General features: G+C 33.1%; 1 protein-coding gene across 2 annotated transcripts; it reads right to left on the bottom strand.

The window, feature by feature from the left end:
- Positions 1–5,919: 5,919 nt before the first annotated feature.
- LOC123892973 (regulatory-associated protein of TOR 1-like) lies at positions 5,920–19,839 on the bottom strand. Of its 2 annotated transcripts, none has more exons than XM_045942888.1 (23): positions 19,227–19,839; positions 17,225–17,327; positions 16,670–16,752; positions 16,428–16,586; positions 15,231–15,347; positions 14,946–15,103; positions 14,185–14,339; positions 13,909–14,053; positions 13,748–13,826; positions 13,473–13,574; positions 12,844–12,927; positions 12,631–12,741; positions 11,776–12,129; positions 11,501–11,684; positions 10,472–11,065; positions 9,997–10,326; positions 9,797–9,911; positions 8,434–8,558; positions 8,207–8,352; positions 7,956–8,057; positions 7,264–7,349; positions 6,870–6,954; positions 5,920–6,764 (listed from the first exon to the last, which is right to left on the bottom strand). In XM_045942888.1, the coding sequence occupies exons 1-23, from the start codon at positions 19,566–19,568 to the stop codon at positions 6,426–6,428; spliced, it is 4,098 nt and encodes a 1,365-aa protein (XP_045798844.1). In that variant the 5' UTR covers positions 19,569–19,839; the 3' UTR covers positions 5,920–6,425. The 2 variants fall into 2 exon arrangements, with proteins under 2 accessions (XP_045798844.1, XP_045798845.1); XM_045942889.1 differs by having other exon boundaries at positions 9,997–10,293; positions 19,227–19,807.
- Positions 19,840–24,064: the final 4,225 nt, after the last annotated feature.

The raw sequence follows: 24,064 nt of genomic DNA, 5'->3' as shown, positions 1-24,064 counted from the left end.
ATCTTGGTCTAGATCAAAGAAGAAGACGACGGAACGTAACCCAAGATTAGGGTGAAACAGTATAAATTTTGTGTGTGAATCTCTCTTACCTTTATAATAAAACTATATATATATATATATATATATATATATATATATATATATATATATATATATATATATATATATATATATATATATATATATATATATATATATATATATATATATAACTTATTTAAATTTAATAGTTTTATTTTTAATCTAGAAATTTAAGTGTTGTGAATATTAATTAAAGCAAATATAAAAATTTAATATAATATTAATTTTAAATTCAAAAATCAACTTTAAATATTAGATAATTCTTTACACTCAATTGATTGTATCTCATTCCCGTGAATTAAAGATGACTATATCATGCATTTCAATTACAAATATTGTTGTTGTTGGTTGAAAAGTCTTGATTTTCAATGACATCAACAACTATATACCTACAATATATAATAATACCACTCTCATTTTGCATATATTAAATATATATGACTCTTTAAATCATGCCTATCATGTAAGAATGAATATTATATATATTGAAATATAAAGTTATTGTCGTGTAAAATTTAAGCTTTGTTATTTTATTTTTACTATCTATCTATCTATCTATCTATCTATCTATCTATCTATCTATCTATCTATCTATCTATCTATCTATCTATCTATCTATCTATCTATCTATCTATCTATCTATCTATCTATCTCTCTCTCTATATATATATATATATATATATATTAGTAAAAAAAAGTATCTATTAAATAACTTATTATATATTTTGAATAATTGCATAAAATTTTATAATATTCTATTATTTTATCAAAATATAATTATTTATATGTTTCGTCTCTCATATATTTTCATCTATTCTTTTGTATATTTTTCTTTTCTTATTTTCGCACACATGCATAAAATAAGAGGCATTGTTTCCGACTGGCTGCTATAAGTAAAAATTCAGTTTTAAGATAATTGAATAATTGATATATTTGATGTATAATATATAATGAATATTGAACCTTATTAAAATGCCAACAAGTGTAAAAAATTATTACCCCCTAATTATTTATTACTTCTATGATTTTATATTTATTTTTAAAAAGATGTATGCTCTGTAAAATAATATTTTAGCTTAAAAACGTTCAAGTAAGTTAAAACGTACAAGTTTAAATGATTTTATAGATTTTATAGAGTCGTGTAAATTCATTTTGACTTGCGGTTTTACTCAGAACTATTTTTGATTTAACACGACGATTTAAAATGAGATTTTAACAAATTTACACTTGAGATTAAAGATCTCTAGGGAAACCCCTAAAAAAAGATTGAACATATGTGACAAACGAATTACTCTTGAAAATTACCCTTGTTGATTGATTGAAGATGTGGTGAAGTCATGGATAAATCCCTAAAGCTTGAGTTCCAACTTAATTTTCTTACAAACAGCCCCAAAGCTCCTTGAATGACGTTAAGACACTTACGTATTAAATCACCCTTCCAAAGCCTATGTCAAGATGGATTGCACATGCAATGTTGGTAACAATGGATGAAATTTGGGAGGAAGGGGAGAGAGATGGCGTGAGTTGGAAGAAGAGGGGGTGAAGAATAAATGCTCAAACCTTACTCTAATTGACCTTAGGAACATATGAAGTAGATTGCATGCTTGTTTTATGTTCAATTTGGTGAGTTTTGTGTAATGAAGATCAGAATGAGTTTTTTTGCTTATGTCAATTGTTTGTGCCGCTAGAAGGTGGAGTTTTAAGGGAATTAAAGAAAAGTTGAAGTTAGAGTTAGGAAGGTAAAAAATTCTGCATAATTTCATTTAGACATATGTCTAGTAATTAAGCTGTATTTGTCAAATCGTAATTTCGTTTTTAATGGAATTTACATGTCTGGAAAGCCAACGAAATTCCCGTCGTTTGGGCTTCAATTTCACGTATTTTGGATAATGTATTGTTGGTAATTTGCTCATACTATCTTTTGTAGAACAATTTTAATTCCACAGTTTTAATGTTTCCGATTCAGTTATGCATACTCCTATCGATATTATAGATAAATCAATACGAAGTGTTATAAATTTTCTTTTGTTTGGATAGGGTAGTTAGTCCTACTGTAATTGTTACTTGTCTTTTAAAAAATGTGTCTGTTATTGTTACTCATTAGTGTATCTTATTGATCTATTTTTCTTTACTACTATTATATCGAATAAGATACTAAAATACTAGGGCTTGGTATACCAAGGTTAGAATTATACGGAGTTAATTACTTGTTTTCTGAATAGCTTAGGATCAATGGATGATAGATCAACAAGGTGGATGAATGCTTATACCGGAACTACTCACTACTCTCGATGAGCAATCAGACTTCTATTCTCACAAATAATTCATCCTAAAAAAGTGCCCATTAATTACATTCACTTGGTTAAACTACTATCTTATCGGTATATTAATAATTTCTTAAAGTATGCACATTACATTAAAAGATAAATACTATGAGCCAGAGGAAAGCTCTAATAAATAGCTGAACCTCATGGTGATTGCAGTATTACCATATGTATCATGTTCCAATTTTTTATTTTTTATTTTTTTTAAAAAAAGAAACGATGGATAAATAATGTAGTATGAAGAACAGTGGTACCATTACTACTAATTATAACATATTTCTTTTTAAAGACAACTATAATGTTGTTGTTTTTTTACGAGAAAAGGTATAACACAAACACAACGACTTATTCAGATGTCACTTATCTTAGGACAACTCTTGTTCAAGTATGATCGACTGCGGAACATAACTATAATGTTATTGTTAATTAATAAAAGAGTAGTATATGGTTTATCTTTACTAAGAGAAAGCCTATGAATCTTTTTCATAAGACACCATTGCTATGCAACTGTGTTCTTGAGTGTCACATTATGTTGTGCTTTCCTTCGTATCTAGTCACAAATGATTTTGGATCATCTATCGCTTTCCACACTCATTCATCGTGGAGTCCACGTCAAGTGTCAAATCTTTATTTAACATTTCGCATCATACTCTCTAATTATTGAACTTAATAGATGAATTTCTTTTTTATTGACATGTTACAATTTCAACACTAATTTGAGTGATTGATACATTTTAGTATGAAATTGACCATTCACTCAATATTTAGGAGTAATGCCTAACATAATTCAGAACCTTCCTTTACAAGTAACCTTGAAACAAGTAATTTATAAACGTTAATTTGAAGAACAAAAGTATAAGAAGTATCAACCTGGGATATGGATTTCCCTTTACCACCTTCTGTCCATATTTCCTCCGACGAAAGCCGTCTCCAAGGATTTCAAAATCCACATAACTTTGCATCACAATGCGTGGCTCTAATAAACCTTCCTCTGATACTGCTCCTTAATTGGATTGATTCTCATTTTTCCTGGTGAACAATGTACAAACATAAGTACAGTTCGGTTCAGCTATATACGTTAATGGTTCGGTTCAGTTTTTTCGAACCATTGTTATGGTTCAGTTCGGTTCGGTTCAGTTCTTTGACCGAACTGAACCATGAACAGTCCTAACTTCGAGAATACTCGCTTCCTTTTACTTGCTTCTGTCCATATTTTCTCCAGTTATATCCATCATAAGGATTATCTATCAGCATTCATTGTGGATAGTGTTAAAGCTTTTTGGTCCTCTTCCGTGTTCTGCTGTGCCGTCTTACAAGGTTGAGTGGCCTGCTGGTATGTTTCTTTTGGGAAGGTAATGTTCTTAGAATTTAGATTTGGACCTAACTTAACTCTATATGCTAACTTATGGGTATACGAGTTGCCCTCGCTTATAACCATTGTTCATGCTTAATAGTTAATATGACTCTCAACCATCTCAAAAAATCTAAGATTCATATGCATGAGAAAAAGAACAGTACTATGTGTGTGTAATTAATTACTGACCATATTTGCCAAGAGAGAGACGGTTGTCTTTGGCACAAATTTTGCAGTTGGCTTGTAAATGAGAGACTGATTGGTGTCTGGTTTGGGATCCATGTCAGACTGTAATTGTAAAAAACATAACAGATGTTAGAAATAGTAACCAAGAAGCACTTCAAAACAGTATCATAATGTTTTAAAAACCGAACAGGACGTGAAACCAGCATGATCTCTAGGTCATCACTCAACCGCCTTATTTGAATCGGGACTAAACCGCAATCAAAGTCAAACCACCAACCTAGTCAAACCGTATTAAAGGCCGGTTGCAGCACAAATTGATGTTGGGATTCTATTTGATTGGATCACATAACCAGGAATGCTAGTTAGTAAATATTGAGCCAAAATACCTACCCACAAAAGTGAGTGATTTTGCTTTCAAAACTGACAATTTACTTGATGAAGCATTTTATCAAGGATACACTCATAATCAAATTTAGAAGTCCTTTAATGACACTTCAAGATCCTTGGCAATTTCAATGTTCAAATCTCTACTCAAATTACTTGCAAGATCTCCTGAGACATTATTATAAAAGAAGACTTTGACTTTTTTTAAGGTATAGTTTCTAACCTAAGGCATCACAATTTTATTTTTCTTCAAAATAGAACGAACCAAAGTAGTCTGATCAGAGGAGGTAACGTCAAAGGCTTTCAAAGCACATGTGTAAAATATATATATATATAGGCTATGTTTGGCCAAGAAAAATAGTGAATAGCAGCTTATAACATATGTTTGATAAGCTCGTCTTGTTGGACTAGGAGCTCTACTAGGCTTGACCGCGGTAAATTAACTTATAAGTCAAGTGGAATCAGTTTAATTTTTCTTTAGATTGAGATTCAATAGAGAATGATTTGGCACATCTTCAATTTCCTGGTATGAAAACTTGGTTTTTATTTGAGTTCAAGATATTCGGGTCAGGAGCACTTTTTTTTGTTACGAAATCCTCTGGAAAGAGAAAAGCCTGTCCCTTTCAGTTCGAGGTCAACCAGACAATTAGTTTCCAATTAGTCAGTTCAAAGCTTCAAGAGGAATAAAAACCTCCATATCTTACCGCAGCTTTACTCTTTGAGTTGATAGCCAAAGAGATATTCTAAATAATTAGTAGCGAGTAAACTAAATGATTAAATTTATAATGTTTAATAAACTTACCAGTTAAATTAACTTATAAATATAAACCGACAAAAACATATGTTTAATAGTTAATTTTTTTCCTTTAAGATTTAACAAAAGTAAACTTAAAGAGAGAAAAAAAAAAAAAAACAGCTATAAACTACTTTGTTTGTTACCTTATCAAAAAAAGGCTATAAACTAGTCAAAATAAATTGTGAACACATAAAAAAAATGACAATTACTCCTTTCGTCTCATAAAGAGTATCTTATTTGCAATATTTTTGCCTCAATATTATTGTCACCTTAAAATAAATATTATTGTCACTTTAAAATAGCTATGGAAAATTAATTTTTTCCACAAATATATTTATTTCAACTCATCTAACTACTCTACTAAATTCCTTCAAAAAAAAAAAAAAACTACTCTACTAAATATAATTAATAATGATTTTACTAAAAAATTCATACAGATTTTTTTTTTGACGAATATATTTATTTGTTGTATTTCAAGTTTTCAACTCATCAAACTACCCTACTAATTATAATTAATAAGGAGTTTACTAAAAAAAATCATTTTATTTTTAAAATCAACGAAACTAATCGTTTTCTTAAAAATTGCAGACAATCCAAATAAGACATATTTTACTAAAAAATATCATTTTATCATTAGAATCAACAAAACTATAGTATCATTTTATGAAACGGAGTTTAAGCTAAAAAATGTCTTATCAAACAGACCATCATAGATACCGAGTATACCAACTATAGTATCGCAGCCTCCTTATCCCCAGAGATGTTAATTATTAAACTTGTAATCTGAGAATAAATTGCACACTGAACAAACTTGAATTTAATTACATGTTGCTCAAAGCAAAGGTAAAAAAGTCACAACATAAACTACAATCATATGAATGAAAGATCCCGATTTACAGGAGTCAATCACCCACATCTGTCAGCAAACTAAATTATGTTTTCAGATAAAATTTACAAATAATGAAAGGGTGGACAACAACACACAAAACAGGAATAAAAATTAATTATGGATAAAATGATATTTACACACATATACGAACATGACCTTATTTGTCGGAGCCTCCGATATGCTTCTTTCTTCATGTCAAGTGCAACCATCTGACATGGAGGCTAATGAATATCTTGCATACACTGCCAGAATAATTTATCCCTACCAAATATTTTCAGATGTATTCACAGCAGAGAGGAACTAAAGCATCATCACAGGATTATACAACTGTGATGCACTCCTGAGAGATATCTGATGGACTCTTCTCAGCTGGAGACAACCAATGAAATCTTCAAGGGAAAAATTGTGGATTCATTTTGCTTGAGTGTTGTCATCGGCATAGATGCAGACACATGCATCTGCAGCACCAGCAGCAAGTAGTAATTGGTATGGGTGGAAATTGAGGCAGCTCACGGAACCAATTTTCTGGGCCATTAGAGTAGGATAGTAACGAATGGTGCCCAGTTGATCACCCTCAAGGCTGAAAACCTTAATGAGTTGTTTGGCAGAACCACTGGCAATAATTGGAGCATGTCTATGTACTGCTAAAGCTGTGAGTGAGCCCCGGTGAGCTTCAATGGTGAGATAGGCGCTGCTATGATTTCTTATATCAAGAAATTGAATATCCCCGGCCTGAGAAGCACTAACCAACTGAAGGAAAACACATAATTTCATCATCCACATCAAATCAAATTCATTAGTCACTGAATTTCTGCTATGGTCAAAATAATGAAAAATATGAATCTTTTTCTTTACCTTTCCAGGGTCTAACCCAGGTTGAAATCCAATCCCCATAACTTTTTCTACTCTCTGTGTGTGTGGCCGTAATCCACATACGAGCCTAAGAAACATCATTGTCAATAGTCGTTAGTCATTAAAGTGACAGATTAAGAGACATGGAAGATTTCAAACTGAATCTTAAAATGGTCTAGACGTCTTAGATAAAACTTAAGATACTAGATTGATCAATATGGTTCAAGTCTGAACATAAAAGCATAACATCATAAGAACTGAACATAGAAGCATAACATCATAAGAACATGTAGGAGCTAATAAATAACAATGCTGCTCAAATCAATCTCATCAGTTAATGATAACCAGTAACCATGATTTTCCATCATGATGGAAGCAATTCAACTGAGGTGCTTACTTTTCAGGTGTTCTGGTATCATAAAGTCTTACAGAACCATCCATAAAACCAGCTGCAAACTGACCCCCGTGAACTTGAGAAGCAGCCTAAAATACAATAGTACATAAATCAGAGGGTTTGGGTCATAATTTAATTATATGTTACTGAAAGAAAATCACATCAAATATGCAACCCAAAGTTGTGCGAATTCAACTGGAAAATGATCAACCCGTGTGCTGAGTTTCAAAATTTGAAAAAAATCATAAACCATTAGGCCAAATTCTCTATCTTATAGACTTAATAAAAATGAATTGAGGGTCAGTATGATGAAGTATGACAGCAGGGACAGCTAAAGAATTAAACTTCAGAGAAGTAAACAAAAGATCAACAAAGCTGTAATAAATAGAAGATCAACAAAGCCGTAACTTTTAAGACTTCTAGTTCTAGTGCAACACTAATTTTGAAGAAGCCATAGTAAAAGAAAGAGGGGGAGAGCGAGGTTTCTAAGTGACAGTACAGTTACATAAGTTTGGTATTATTATCATTAAACTTCACGGCTAACAAAACATAATAGATTCACCCGTTAAGAGCTCTAACAAAATAGGTAGCTGAGCAGGCTTACCGAGGCTAATTAGCTTATACCTATAATACTATAATAATTTGAGCAAAAATAATATTCACCAAAGAAAAATGTCAGCATAGAGCAGGCTTACCAAGGCTGAGACACTGCACTCTGATAATGAAGGTATAGTATTAACAAGCTGCTCTTTATCAAGATCCCACTGCATTATTGATGACATCTCCCCCGATGAATACTGGTAAATGCATTGGAGTAACATGAAACAACACAAGTCATTAACATAAAAGCGTAAGGGAAAAATCAGAGTTCTAATTTAGAACATTGGTAGGGAAGAGGAAAACATCCCCTATTCCAAAGCATAATATTCAAAGAAGAACCATATACCAGATAACCACTTTGCTGTTGCCAATCAACAACTGCATTCCGACTTCTTACACCAGGTTTATGACCATGAATTGAAGAGAAAGCAGTGGCAAGCTTCTGTTTCCCTCTTAGGGAATAGTCTTTCCAAACCCGGATGTTTCCGTCAGCTGCAATAAGATTCCACAAGATTTATTATTCTGATAATTTAGAAATGGAATAATATATTATTAAACAGTAGATAATATTACATGAAGCAGCAAGAAGCAAGCTATCATCAAGCTCATTCACCAGGCAGAGCTTAGAAATTCCTTTGTCAGCAAAATCGTGATTATCAAAACTATTAAGTAGTGTTGCTTCCTCGTGGTTCCATATCCTGTGCAAAACTCCAAAGTACATTAGTCACAGCAGAATTTAATATGATGCAATACAAAGACTAACAGTAATCAATTAATCAAAACCAGAAAAATATTATGACATAGTCCAAACACAATTCCTATTGCCTATAGGATTAAGAATGCTGGTGGTTTAGTTTCCTAAGGCACCGTTCCGGGTGGTGTTCTGTTTTATGTTTTGAGATTTTAGAAAAACGAAACCGGTGTCAGTTTTGAGTTACAAACTCAAAAATAAATAAAAATATATAATCAACGAAGAAAGATTCACATCAGGGGAAGGAAATGGAAGGCTTGAAATTGATTCAACAAATACAATAACAATATAGAAAATGGATTCATCAACACAGGAGAACAACTCCATTTGCATCAATACAAGGAAAATCATAACCCCTTTTTCATCAATAAAAGCAAAACCACAAACCCATAATCCATAAAAAAATAAAAATCAATTCAACAAAAAAAGTTTCACATCAGTGGGAGGAAATGAAAACCTTAAAATTGATTCAACAAAGATCACAAGATAAAACCCAAACGATTGAGAGGTGAATATCATATTCTAAGAAAGATCTGATAAAAAACTCAGCTTGCAACTGGATCTGCACCATCAATCGGCTAATCCACTGCTCACTCAAAAATGGAAGAGCTTTGCACTTCCACCACGTTTTACATCAAGAGGTTCACAAATATGTGCTTTACACAGAGAATATATCCTCAACACTCAAACACCGCCCTTAATAGGGACAACGTTGGAGGTATGCAAAAGTATGGGAAGATGATGAAGGTCCAAAGGGAGGAAGATGAAAGAAACGATGGTTAGCATGAAAATTGAAAACTACCAACAAAAAACCTATTTTTGAGGTTGAGTTTTAGGGAAATAATGTTTTGAAATTATGTAAAACACAACCTTGACCCCATTTTACCCGGACAGGTTTTGTTTTCAAAATTAACTTTCAAAACCAAAAACTCACAACCACCCCGAATGGGACCTAAGCCCTTATACCTGAGAATCTTTCTGAGTTCTACCAACCCAGAAATTGGAAACATTTTGGAAATTTATATCCCTTAGCAATTTGTCGCAGCTCACATTTAACTCTTTAAATTTATTCTCTTAACATTTACAAAGAACACATAAGTTGACTTATGCTCCATGCCTAAAGCCATGTCCATCTTCATAACAGTATCCAATAAATTAACAATAGTATTGACGAATTTTTCATACCTGATACGTTCATTCTCGTCAGCAGCTACCACTATAGGAGAGAAAGGTTGTAGCAACACTGTTTGTGTACCCTTTATGTCCCATTTAGCAATTGGATTTGTTAACCTAGTAACAGCTGACAGAATAAAATGACATAAATTTATCAACTGGAAACTGTAAGGGATTTGCTTAATTGAACCAAAAAAAGGTGAAATACAAACCAGAGTGCTGGCATTTCACAATGTGCTCCAATGCAATTTTCTCTCTCTCTTCTCTTCTAGCTAAAATTTCTTCGCTATCATCTGGAGCAGTTAAAAGTGATTTGGAGAAGTGCCCACAGCTCCAATTATATATAATTGATTGAGGAAGAAAACTGCGATCTGAAGTCCCAGAAGCTCCACCAGATCCTAAAAGTGGGTCAGCTAGTCCAGTGTCTGGAGAAGTCATCAGGTGAGGCCTAAACTCCAATGAACATACTCTACGCATTCCAGTAATATAACTTGGGCGAGGAGGACTAACTGGAGGAGTTCTGAAGGTTAGAGGCAAGTGTCCTACCAGAGCAGGGTTCAATTATAAACATAAAGCAAATAACATGGCAGCAGAAATTCAAGACATAAAAAAATGATGCAAAGAGATAAACATTACCAAACACCATTAGAAAGGTTAATAATTAAATCAAATAAAAGTGAGACCTACCGCCATTCATATCAAACCAAGAAGATGAGCGAGCAAGACTAGGAGAAACAATAGCTTCACTAGTCCGGACACTAGAAGGCTTCGATGGTTTTGCTACCACTTGTTCAATACCTATTATGGACAGTACCCGACGACCCAGGTTCCCAACTCGAGGAGATGGATCTTTTGCCAAAGTACACATAGCAAGTACACATTGTGAATACAACGCATTGTCCAAAGGCTTCGGCCCAAAGTTGTTAACCGCTCCATTGCTGAAACCGTCATTCAATATTCCTGAATCAGAATGATGAGACGAATTGTCAGACAATGGGGACCCATGCATGATTCCAGAACTAGCAAGAGGACTGCTTGAAGAGACCCTTCCATCACGAATTACTTTAGAATTATCACTCCCAACCCTTAGAGGACCGATTTGAGGTGAAACAATACCACCATGAGCCACATGTTGGCTCTGTTTAGGATATCCACCATCCGTATCTTTAATATTAGCCAGTGACGGCAAGGAATTTATCAAAGAATTAGTCTGAGGCTTCCAATATGCAGCAGCAATAGATTTCAGGTGCTTGTTGTGGCCAAAAGCAAAGCGTGCTAGAGCTGACAGTTGAAAAAAAAAATCCATTTCAGTAAAATATCTTCCAGATCCTGCCCACACTTAATACTATAAAGACAAAATTAAGTTATCTAGGAGAATGTTACATGCCAACCATCAAACAAAACGACAGGCTGTCATTATTAACAAATTAGAGAAAACAACAAACAGACATAAATTTACATACATACATACATATGTATAAACAATTGTGGGTGGGTGGGTGCGGAGGTTTTAGATGCAAGTTTACAAAGTTCTGATATAACTAGCTATTAGGAACTCATTTGCATATAATTAAGAATTTCTCAAGATCATTCTACTTCTAAAATAAATAATCACTAAACAAACAATCAGTATTTTACATCTAATCATAAGAACAAAAAATCTTCTCATAAAAACATTCAAAATAAATATAAACGTTCAGATGTTTCATCACCTACCAACTGCTACCTCTGCCCTCACCAATGGACTCCCATCTGAAGCAACACTCAACAGACTCCTAACTATACTAACTTCGGACCTAAACTTGTCATCATCATCACATTCTTCATCTCCAACACTTCTACATGAATCAAATCCCACGTCGACAAGGGTACCCAGTGCAAAAACAGCAGATGCCCTAACCTGAGCAACAAATTACATGGCTCAGCTGTTTATATACCGAAACAGTAATCATCTGGAAACTATAAATAGAGCCAATAAGTAGGTAGTAAACCTCTGGCTGGGGTTCAGATAGTAAAGGAGCGAGTATAGAAGTTGCATGTCCCTGCAAACCGATTATTTTCCCCTCTGGGAACTCTTCCCACAATTTCCCCAAACACAGGCAAAGCCATTGAAGGAAAAGGGGCTCAGTTTGTGAATCATTAGGAGATGAACTCTCCAGGTGCTTTAAGCAGACATGGCTCAAACCATCTTCAATACAAGCTTCTTGGCCTCTTCTATGACCATCCACAATCACAGCCAAAACAAAAGCAGCCATTGCACGTTGCTCTGGGTATGCTTCCAAGCTATCAAGAAACTTCATAAAATAGATATGACCTCCGTCCTTCACTAGATCAACCTGACATGACTGCAACCCAGCAATGGAACACAATCAATGTATAATATATAGTAGACATGCCACATGGAGAGTTTCTAGCCCAAATTGGAAAAAATAAAATAGGAAATAGGAAATACATATTAGTGGACAAAATATGAGTTTTTGTAATACTCTCATTATTCCTTCATTGATTCTATTGTATATCAAGCACTTATGTTGACTGTTTCATTGGGACTTGATTGCACAATTTACATTTTTCATAATTCAGGCATTCAATCCATAAAATGATCAACTGCCAATTAAAGGTTTATCATAAAAGAAAAGAAATATTTCAGTCTGCCTACACAAAAAAATAATAATAATAGGGAAATGAACAATTGAGCAACTTCATATTGGCCCTTGATGTTTATTTCCCTCCTTTTCTATTCTCTATCTTTTACTTTTTCAGCTAATCCAGAACTACATCTGAAGGAAAATAATAACAAGAATTGACATTCTATTTAAGACAAAATTAAGATCCTCCAAAAGTACCTTGTCAAGTGCAAGAATCTTTGTCCATATGAATACAAGAATCTGACGTAGTTCAGGGGTGGTTGTTTGCAACAACTTCAGAACATAAGGGAAGATTCCAACAGATAATGCCTACATATAAAAACTCAGTATCCAATTATTATAATATAATAACAATGCTTTTGAAAATAGATAAAAACTGCAACAAAATTTGATGAATTGTGAAAGAATTACCAGATCCACAGCCCATGGGCCCATATCAAGGAATCGTCCTAGGAGTACTAAGGCGCGAAATCGGTGGCATTGACTAAGTAAAACCTGAAATAGGAACAGAACTACTTATGAATGTATGCAAAGATATGAACAAATGCCAAACAATTTTCCCAGAGAGCATGATTAACCAAAAAAATTATAGAAAAACAACACAATCAGTCATCATGCAAGTCTAGTATGATTACCGAAGCTAAACAGAATAAAGAGAAAGCAAAATAATTCGGAATCAAAAACTTGCAACAAAACCCCAGTAATTGAACAATTTGAGAAGCAGCAACTTGTCCTCATAAATTTCCAATAGCATCTCCATTGGCTGAATAATGAACCCGGAAAATATCCCTTGGCATTTCTACTTTGGAATCTAGACATATAGCTAAGAGAAAATGCTTGCAATAAATACATATTTTTATCAAATTTCCTTCAGAAGAATGATAATTATCATCATCAGCCAAATTGAAAAAGTTTTAGCCAGCAAAAACATAATTCAAATACCAAAAACCTAATCAAGGAACAGTAACCTACATAACAAGGGTATTAGAAACCAACACAATGGTTCCAAAGGTAAAAAAGACTAAGACCATGTGATGTACCTGAAGAACTATAGGCAACTGTTCGGGTGGTTTCTTATGCTCAGAACCATGGTCAAGCCAAACCTCGAATGCTGTTAACTGCTCTGTGAAAAATGTACTAGGCTGAAATAGAACAGTCATATACTTCATCAGGTAAGTTAAAAACTTAATAACAATATTTATTCATGCTATTGTTCCTAGTAAAACCAGAATACCAGAACCAACTTTCTATATTTAATATTCAAATTCAGAAGGAAAATTTACATCAGAGGTATAAATAAAAACTATCAAATTACCTGAAATTCTGCATTAGGATCCTCAACTAATGAAGGAAGTTGAGAAAGGCAGAGCTCGGCAGCCATGTCCCATGCATCCCTGCAGCATGCATTAAGAACATATTCTGATGATAAAGTTTATCAGCACATAGCAATATCATAACAACAATCATCAACAATACCACATATGATGTTGATGGGTTGGTGGTAGTGTTGGGTGGGAGACAGGAGTACAATTTGCAGATCGCATAATTCGCTCAGCAAGTAGAAAATTTCGAAACAAACTTGCAACAAGCAAATCCTGTCTGAACAGTCTCTGAAAAAGATCTGCAGGACAAAGTAAATATCAATATACTATAAAAGAGACCAACCAAAATTGGTAGCCAAATACCTGCGTTGAAAATACACCATGGAAATTGAAGAAGTCAGCAGTAAGAATGGGGAGGGTTGAGACCTACCATGAGGAAGAACATTCCATGCAATCGTATCAGTTACTGCTGTAAAGATCCAATTCAATTCACCCAGAAGTGTCTTTCGGTCATTTGGACGGCCAGGGATCTTGTCTATAAGTGAATAATCAAACGAGTCGCGAAGTAATGATCGAGTACAAAACCTAGAGACAAAATACATAAAAACTCATTGAACATTTAATAATGAAATAAATGTTTCAACTATTCAAAAGTTCATGATTTAGAAAGTGACAACTATTAACTGGGTCAAGAGGGAAATTATGAGCATTACGTTCATGCATAACTTCCATACCAAGCTTAGTAATGAAAAAAGCATAGTCAAACAAAAATCAACTTAGTAAAACCGTCAGTACCAGTGACATTTTTATATCAGCACAAGCATAAATCCAGCTAAAATACATTAACACGGTAATAATAGGCTGGTACAACAAAAATACCCTCAACCTCGAGGAACAAATTACATAATAAAATATGCCCTAAACAGTAATGATGTATACAACCTGTCATCATGAAATGGCACTAGATAAAAGCAATCAGAGTTAGTAAGGAATCACTCTGCGAAAACATACAAAGACTAAAGAAAGACTAAACTAATACCAATCACATCACAAAAGCATGCCATATTTGAAATTACATGTGCAAAGCATTATTTTACCCCAAAAAAAAGATACACTAAACCTTCCCGAAAGTTTATGATATGAAACATTCTAAAGACGATACTAGGCCAGAATTAATGGGAGAATATTCACCATCGCAATGCCATCTTTATAGGTGTTGTAAGACAAGCTGTAAATACATCAGCTGGGAATTCTACACTCTGGGGCAAAGTCTCATGCGCTTCACATGCTGCAAGCATAATGCAATCCCTTGGAGACCCGTTTGAGTTAGAAGCACTCCATTCATGAAGCTTATCAATAACAAGGCCAGCAAAAAAAATTCATAGTCCAAATAAGAAGAAAAAAATTACAAAATCAGAACCGATATATTGAAGTTTTCATATATAGTATTCAATAAACATGATTTTGAATGAATACCTCAATGAAGGAATTCACAACTTTACCAGCCCCAGAGCAATCAAAAACATAAATTGATGGGGTCTTCAGCCAGGAATCCAGATCATTGAGTGGTAAAGGGATATACTGGGTATAGCTCTGCAAGAACGAAAATGAGAATGACAAAGGACACAAATTTGACATTGAACTTTGACATCAAATTGGATGGTTAATGCACTTCAAATGTGGTTAATTATTCAGTTCAGCGGATGGTTATTATAAGGTGCATCAACTTCTTAACCACACAGTGAACACAATTAACCACGAATTGTGAACGTTATTATAACTAAAATAATTAGGTGTTCAAATATACATATATCGATTAACCATCCAGATTGTGTTCAAATATACATAATTTTCAGGTGTTCAAATATACCTAGTATTTATTAACCACGATAAGCTATTTAGTACAAAATGTTCTCAAATAGCGGGCTATAGCAGCACTATATCACTGTACGAACCACTATTTTCCGTGATTCGTGATTGACAACACTTGGCGCGACACTTTGGTATATTCGTTAATCGTTTGCTGAACGTAATTAACCACATATTTGAACTACATTAACTCAACTCAATAAAAATATGATAAATTTCTTTTCATTATTATGATATAGTAACTAGGGACATTTTATGGATTTGAAATCAACGGTTCAGTAGTTGGAGTTAACTTATTCCAGAATATCTGGTAAATAAACATTCACATCAAGTGTAGCTTTACTATAATAGTAATAATTTCCGGTTATTCCATAGTTCTTCTTTTCCTGATTACCTAACCTCTACCGCCCCACCTCTATGCTGACAAAATATTTTAGCAAAATAAAAGGCTTAAAAAGTACACTAATTAAAATACAATATATTCATTTTGCTTGGATAAAAATAGCAAAATTGCTTTCTCGCCTATTGCCATCCCATACTTGTCACTACTTTTCTTCTATCCAAAGATTCAACATGTGTGTAACTGTGTATTATCACTCCTTTTTTCAATCCTCCTATTTTCATCTTTTATATCAGTAATTTATTTTTGTGACAATAGGAACTCTGAATATGTAATATATATAAGAAGCTCCAATACGAAGCAAGATATCTGTCTACTGGTCAAACATTTCCACCAAGAACAGAGTGACAATTTATTGATTAGATAATAAATTGGTTTGAGCGATAAGAAGGAAGAAATTTGACCTTATTGAAGACCCAGAGTTCACCATTAGGAGTTGGCTTTGGTACACCATGCCCATTGTAATGGAACAAAACTCTTTCCGACTTTGCATATCTACGACATGTAGTACAAAGCTTTTTTACCTCTTCCAATGTTGGATCAAGTTGACACTTATAACGTGCCTGTAAATATCGCTACAAGGTGAGATAAAAAACAATTTAAGAAGCTTATATGCAGATGAGGCTAGCAAGCTAAACATCTCAACCTTTGGTTGCCATCTTTCATACTGACTGGTCAAAGATTTCCCGATCAAATCTAATGCCTTTTGTGGTGCCATTGAAAGAGGATCTGCAGCGTTAAGAAAGTAAGGCATTAAAGGTTGTTTGTGCCAATAACCATAGTCATAAACGTGCAGAATTTTAACATGCTACAAAGATTTTACTTCTTCATTTTATTTGCATTTCTCAATAACAAAGTCGCACCTACTCAAAACAGTTAAGTTGGGAGTCAACAGGCATAGCTTGGGAAAAAATTGGACAAGACATGTAAACACTTAAATCTGAGAGTCCAACCATCAGAAATAAGTGTAAAACAACGTGCAATTATATGCCTTACAGGCAGAAAATTCATTTACAATTAGTTTGGATTTGTCAGCATTTGGAACTTGTAAATTCAACTAATTATTTAAGCAAAAAAATATATGAACTGAACATGAAGAAATGCCAAAAAGCTAATTCCAAACATTAACTGCACATGAAGAAATGCCAAAAAATGGGAAGTAACTTATAGTACAAACAAGATCGGAAAGGTAATAAGAGACCTATCCAGCACTCCATTCTGGCACAAGGGGATATCTTTATTACATCTGGTGGATCAACACTAATGTTTAAACATAATACTAGGGCTACACATCCTGTCTTCATCTGCAAAACAAAATTAGGGGTTAAACCAAAGAATGTGCCTTAAATATATATATATATATATATATATATATATATATATATATATATATATATATATATATATATATATATATATATATATATATATATTTGTGTGTTTTTCTTTCAGAAACATTGATTATAATATTTTTTAAGGAAAAACAGACATTTCAAAGGAAAATTTCTTCTTATTAGGAAAAAATAAAAAATGCTGATATATCTTTACAGTGTAAAGCTAGATTACGAAAAATTCCCTAGTTACAGCAGAATATTAAATAAATTTATAATGGAGAGATAGGGAGGGAGAGGGAGGGAGAGAGAGAGAGAGAGAGAGAGAGAGAGAACTTATGTGATTTGAGCTACCCTGCCCCCAAAATAGGTTACAGGAAAATAAGCTATGTTTATGTTGCTTTATTCTTGGTAAGAAGTAAGAATTCTATATGAAGGAAAACAATCATGCTAGACACTATCACTATAAAAAACACCAGTGTTTTGGCACAGTTCAGATTTGTAATGTTATTATTATTAAAGATAATACGGAATACATTTCAGAGAATTACAAATGATAACATAGTACTTGTTTTTTTACTCAAAAAAAAAAAAACTTATTTTTGTTATTTATTTTATTCTTATTAGTTTTTTAATATATAACAATCAATTGACTAGATGGATGCCCAAAATTATTAGATGACCTTTTTCTTATTCTAGTTTTTTTCTTTATTTTTGAATTAATTGGTCTGAATGGCCCAGCTTTATATCCTTTTCTCTAACCTAGAGACAGAGTGGGTCACTGAAGAGGCGTCAAAATCAGCGCAGAAGGATGGATCAGAACCAGCCACCCCTGCTACAAGTTGAAAATGTTGCTGCCGGCCAAATGCGAAGAGAGGTCAAAAGAGGCTGGGAAAGAGGAGCACAAAGCAGAGAGGGTCAAGATACCCGAGAGAGATTGGTTTAGAAGAGCAAGGATGATTGAGAGAGATTGGGAGTCTCTAAAGTCTAAACAGAGTTTGTCTGCTGAGATTTGATTTGTTTTAGGGCACAAATTGGAATACGGGTTCATGAAACTGGGTTGTGCAACCCAACCTGTATCGTACTGAAATTTGATCTTACATGCGATATCAGCAATCTCACCATTATAGCAATCTTCTGCGCAATCTCACCACAACCCTACCAGTAACCGATCTTAGATACAATATGACTTTTCCAGGCATAGCAAGGTCATCCGATCTTACAATTTAACTCATCATCTTAACAGCAATGATTGTACAAATACACAAAATCGGTTCTCCCCTCCTAACCTAAGTCATCCATTGCACCACAGTAGCGGGCGACAGCAGCGTAGCAGTGTGTCTGTGGCAGCCATTGCAACACTTTCCGCCACCAATGCGGCACTTCAACAGGTGTGGCCATTGCTGTAGCAATACATTTTTCTGCATTTATTGACTTTTTCTACACAAGAATCAACTTCTGTCATCCACTTGCCACCTTATTCCCAACCTAAGAGACTAGCACCCTCCCATTCATGTGACAGACCACCTCCTAGTGGAAACCTACTGATGTTTATAAGCAAATGTAAAAATCCTCATTTCCAAAAATCACTACTTTTGTCAAGCAATTCCAGCATAATTGAACCATTTTCAGCTCAATTATTTAGCCAATATGAATTCTAGAAACACCATTTTCAGCCTAAAAATCCTTGTTTTCAGCCTAAAAATCCTTTTTTTTCTACAGTTTCAGATTTCTATGACACTAATTTCCACTCAAACAGAAAGAAAACCGTGAATCACAAATTCATCACATAAAAAATGCAGAAAAACAAAACGTTACCGCAAGATACTCTAAACAACCGAATCAAAAACAAAGCTCAAGGTACCAGCATACCTTATCCTTCGGTCTCCATTTCGATACCAAACCACTATCGGAAGGACCTGAAGGAAGTTCAAGCTCAAATGCATCATGACGAAGCTCATTGAAGAAACTCGTCTGAGGTAAATAAGCCATAGTAGTGGCGGCATTAGCATAACCGGAGGTGCTACTACTACTTGCAGCGGTGAATTCAGAATCACGGCGATGAGGAACGGAAGTGAAATCGCTTTCATCGTTTAAGGCGGCGGCGGAAGCAGATGAGGAAAAAGCAGTAGCGGTGGAATCGTCATGGTGATTCGGAACTATGAGAACAGTTGATTGGGAAAAACGTGATGCCATTAAATCTCCCAATGCCATTCAAATCGGAAACCCTTAGTGATCAATCATTCGATAAAGATGGGTTTTTGGAAACCCTAGGTATTGTTTTGTGGAGAATATGAAGGTGATTGTGATAACGACGATGGTGGTGGGTGGTGGTGGTGGTGGTGGTGACGGTGGCGCATAGAACGGTGGTGGTGGTGGTGACGGCGGCACCGAGTGTTGTTTCTTCTTCAATGGAAATGGAAAAAACCAGTGACACAAAAATGCGATTTTGTAGAACAGAATAATAATTATAAAAGGTAAAAATAAATATAAAATAATAACGATAATATTTATTATTTAATATTGTAATAATGCAAAATTTTGTTTTTGAGCATGTAATAATAATGTAATTTTCAAAATGTTTCAAAAAAAAAATAATGTAATTTTCAATTTAAAAATCTTTATGTTTTGGAGAATTGTTGTATGTCTGCTGGCTTTTTTTTTCTCTTTCTTTTTGATATTAGACATTATTTTATTTTTTTGGCGAAGATATTAGACATTATTATTTGTCGCTTTTCTATGTTACTTTTTAAAATATTCATTCACTTAAAGATTGATTTGATTTGAAGTATAATTTAGATTGATTTAAGCATGTGATTATTTCAGCACAAAAATACAAATTCCATGTGTATACTTTACTTTAGTTTATTTACTATTTAATTCAAATTATCTTTTGTTTTTACTGTTTAATTCAAATTATTTTTTGTTTAAAATTGTTTCGATAAAATTGTATCTTTCTTTTTAGTATAATTAAAGGTTCTTAGTTTAAAATTTAAGGAAAAGAAGATTATAGTGGACTCGATTGTTACGAGGACAAAGAATTTTAACCTATCAAATTTAAATCAAAGTTTTTATGATAATGCAAATTAAAGTAATCATATATGATCGCCAAATGTGCAATACATTAAAATTCTAATTTTTTTATAAAATAAATATGATATTATATATGTAAGATAATTACACTTGAATGAATTCTCGATATATTCTAATATCTTTTAAGATTATGATTACCTAATCATCCATATTTTTATGTGCTAATATAAACATTTAGACTTGAGTTCTTTTAAAATAAATTCTCCATTGCTTTAATGAATAAATTGTCAAAATGAGTATCAAAATTGTCAGCATCATACAATTTGGAATCTGAAATTTATAAAAATTGTGAATTCTTCTTTAAAATTAATAATATCACACAAAATGCCTCATGCATCGAGAATTATGGTTAGGAGTGTTGAGATATCCCGATAAATGATATTGTAGTTTGTCCATGTTGGTGGGTGCTCACATCTAAATCTATTCAAACTAAAGCCGCAAAATGATCCAAACAAAAATCGCAAAAAATCGAATTTTATATAATGTGTTTGTATGTGCTTTTGTGACAATCACTCAAATTGAACCTGGCTTTGTATTTTGTTTTTAAAGTAAACTAAATCGAACCAAAATGCATATATTAACATTAATACTTTTTTTTCTTCTATTACTATGAATCTATGATATATTGCATTAGTATACTATTTATTGGTTTTTAATAATACTTATTAGTTAAAACTAATGCATTATTTTAGGGTTAATAACACTTTTATTCCCAGCCAATTGGACAAATTTTGGTTTTCCCCCTTGTAAATTTTTGTTTTACAATTTCACCCATGTAAATTGAAGATTTCTTATTATTAGTCACTTGTAATACTTTGTGGCATTTTAGAGGGGGAAAACCAAAACAAACTCAAATGGCAGGGGGCAGAAGCGCTATTAACTCTTTATTTTAGTTAATATATTTTTTAAAATATTGTTGAGTTACGTTAGATATTAAAAAATGTCAATTGTTGATACAACGTGTCACGTCATCTATACATTGTGCCACATCTTCTACTTAAGACAGTCACATGCCATGAGAGACTAAAAATAAGGAATCTTCAAATTACATGGGTGAAATCTTAAAAATAAAAATTAAAGGGATAAACCAAAACTCGCTCAAATGGCACGGACAAAAGTGTTATTAACCCATTAATTTATTATTTCATACATTTAAAATGTAATGATTTTTTTTTACTAATTTTTTACTTATATTATAAGTTATACTCTGCGTCAAATCTATAACTTTACCGTGTTTTTCTATTATTAATATTAAAAAAAATTACCCAATTGTTATTTGGATATTCAAAAATCGATCCAAACCGCATTAAATTGGATCTGATCTTTTTTTTCTAGTCATTTGAAATTGAACCAAACTGCGTGTGTATTTTTAATCGGATAATTTTTTGCCTCAAACAGATCCAATCCGCATCGCAAACACCCTTATTGGTGACACATCATATGAAATAGAAAAATCTTATGGGTTACAAACTTCAATGAACATTTTACCTACAAGATACGAATTTCAAAGAGTCTGTCTATAAATAATTTAAATCAGGGAGCAATTTTCTTCCCTATTAATCTTCTTTTCCAAATCCGAAAATTTGAAAATCCCCAAATCTAGAAATTGAAAAATCCAAATCTGAAGATTCTTATTTTTATCGTGTTATGTGAGTCTTCAGAAATAAATTTGGGACCATAACTTTATTATATGTTTCCTCTATAATATATATAATGTGTCAAAATCATAACTTTAAATACAAATAATGGCAATACAAAATATATAGGAAAAAAAAGAGGTCGGGAAAATAGAGAAGTTAAAATAACTAACCTTGGTAGAAACACCGGTGATAAAAGGTCTTCCTAAATTCTTGCAAGTAGGTCTTCCTAAATTCTTGCAAGTGTTGACAGATCTGTTGAGATCTATTATTTCATAGTTGCGATTGAGCAAATAATTTTTTTTGCTCAGACCCCCATAGACACTAGATCTCCTTGAACGATTTTTTTTCTTACTTTTTCTACTCTCTGTTATTGGGGTATCACTGCGATTCATTTCACAAATTTACGGATTAGGGATAGATTTAGAGGGGAAGAAGAGATCCAGCCTTCACAATTTCTGAGTTTAGGGTTTTTCAGATTTAGGGTTTCAGAAAGAAAATAAATAAGTAGACAAAATACACCCTAATTTAAATTATTTAAAGGCAAAATGCTCCCTAAAACGTGTAACCGATGATTTAATTATTTAATTAATTAATTATGGACTAATAAGAATGGTCAATTATTTATGAATTATTAATTAATATAAAATAGGCCACATGTATCAGGAGTCCTTTAAGTTTTACGTTTGTAACAGTTAAGTCCTTTAAGTTTTTTAGGTAACAATTAGGTCCTTATTAAAATGTTTTAGCTAACATATCGGTCATTTAAGTTTCTAACTTGATTCATTGTTACCCTTCTTTCAATTATCCTCCCTTTCAACTGAGTCTCATATGTCTGAAGCTCATGATTCACATCAGATTGAACCTAAAATTCATCATGATATCATAATTAATAGTCACGTCAGCGTTTTGTAAACATAGGATAATATATTGGAAGGGTAACAGTGCAACAAGTTAAAAACTTAAATGACCTATTTTGTTGCATGAAAAACTTAAAGGACATAAATGTTACACACGTGAAACTTAAAGACCCCTAAATATAGGATTATTCATTATTAATTGTGAACCGAACCAACGAACCGAACCGGAAATAACCGAATCATACTATAAGTTGACGAACCGGACCATTAATCTCAGGACAGTTCTCTAACTGTGAACCGAACCGCAGTTAACCGAACCAAACTATGGATAACCGAACCGCAAACTCAAAACTTAAAAACAAAAATTTTCTCAATTTTCAGTTTTTCACGTTGTTTCTTTCCACTTTCCTTGATGATGTAGAACTACAGAACTGCTTGCAAATTGAAGAGAATTTTGATGTGTTTTGACGCGCTTGGTGTTTCAACACTTAGTTGTTTTGATGTTTCAACACTTTTGGTACCAACTACTAGATAGTAATATGCACTTGTGTATGAAGTAGCAAAGTTTTTCACAAAAAATGGAGGTTTGAATTGTGACCCTTTTAAAATTTAACCTTTAGTCACAAAATAAAATGTTAGTAAATAAAATAAATCTGTGCACAGTGAGATCGTTCTAAGAATGATTTGTGCAGTGTAAATCAGTTGTAGAAAATAAAAGTTAAGGGAAAGAAGATAAACACAAAGAGTTATTCTGGTTCACCCCTAATCTTTGGGTTACGTCCAGTCCCCACCACATGTGAGTTTATCCACTAGAATCACTTAAAGGTTACAGATCCACGATCTACAATTCTTCTTTCATCTTGACCTAAGATCAACAACTACCAAAGCTCCTAGAGCTTTATACTTTCCTAGTCACCTTGACCAAAAAACACTCAATCAATAGTCACGTATTGACTTGAGCAATTACAATGTGATTGATTTGGTTCTAAGCTATTTTAAGACTCAATACAAAAGAGAAGCTTAGATGAATGCACTCTAAAAGAGATTGGTACTCAGATTATGATACAAATAAAGTGACTTAAAAAAGAGCTTTGAGCTAGAGAGATTGAATGTGATTGTA

Source organism: Trifolium pratense, linkage group LG6 (assembly GCF_020283565.1).
Source record: "Trifolium pratense cultivar HEN17-A07 linkage group LG6, ARS_RC_1.1, whole genome shotgun sequence".
Lineage (NCBI taxonomy): Eukaryota > Viridiplantae > Streptophyta > Magnoliopsida > Fabales > Fabaceae > Trifolium > Trifolium pratense.
The sequence above is the reverse complement of the archived record's forward strand: the minus strand, read 5'-3'. Positions and strand labels throughout refer to the sequence as shown.

Excerpts from the sequence above, each read along its gene's own strand:
- LOC123892973 (XM_045942888.1), bottom strand. The coding sequence starts at position 19,568 with ATGGCATTGGGAGATTTAATGGCATCACGTTTTTCCCAATCAACTGTT. Across the intron at positions 15,104-15,230 it reads TTGTGAATTCCTTCATTGAG|CTTCATGAATGGAGTGCTTC; the intron begins GTATTCATTCAA and ends GTTATTGATAAG. Across the intron at positions 11,066-11,500 it reads GAGGGCAGAGGTAGCAGTTG|CTCTAGCACGCTTTGCTTTT; the intron begins GTAGGTGATGAA and ends TTCAACTGTCAG.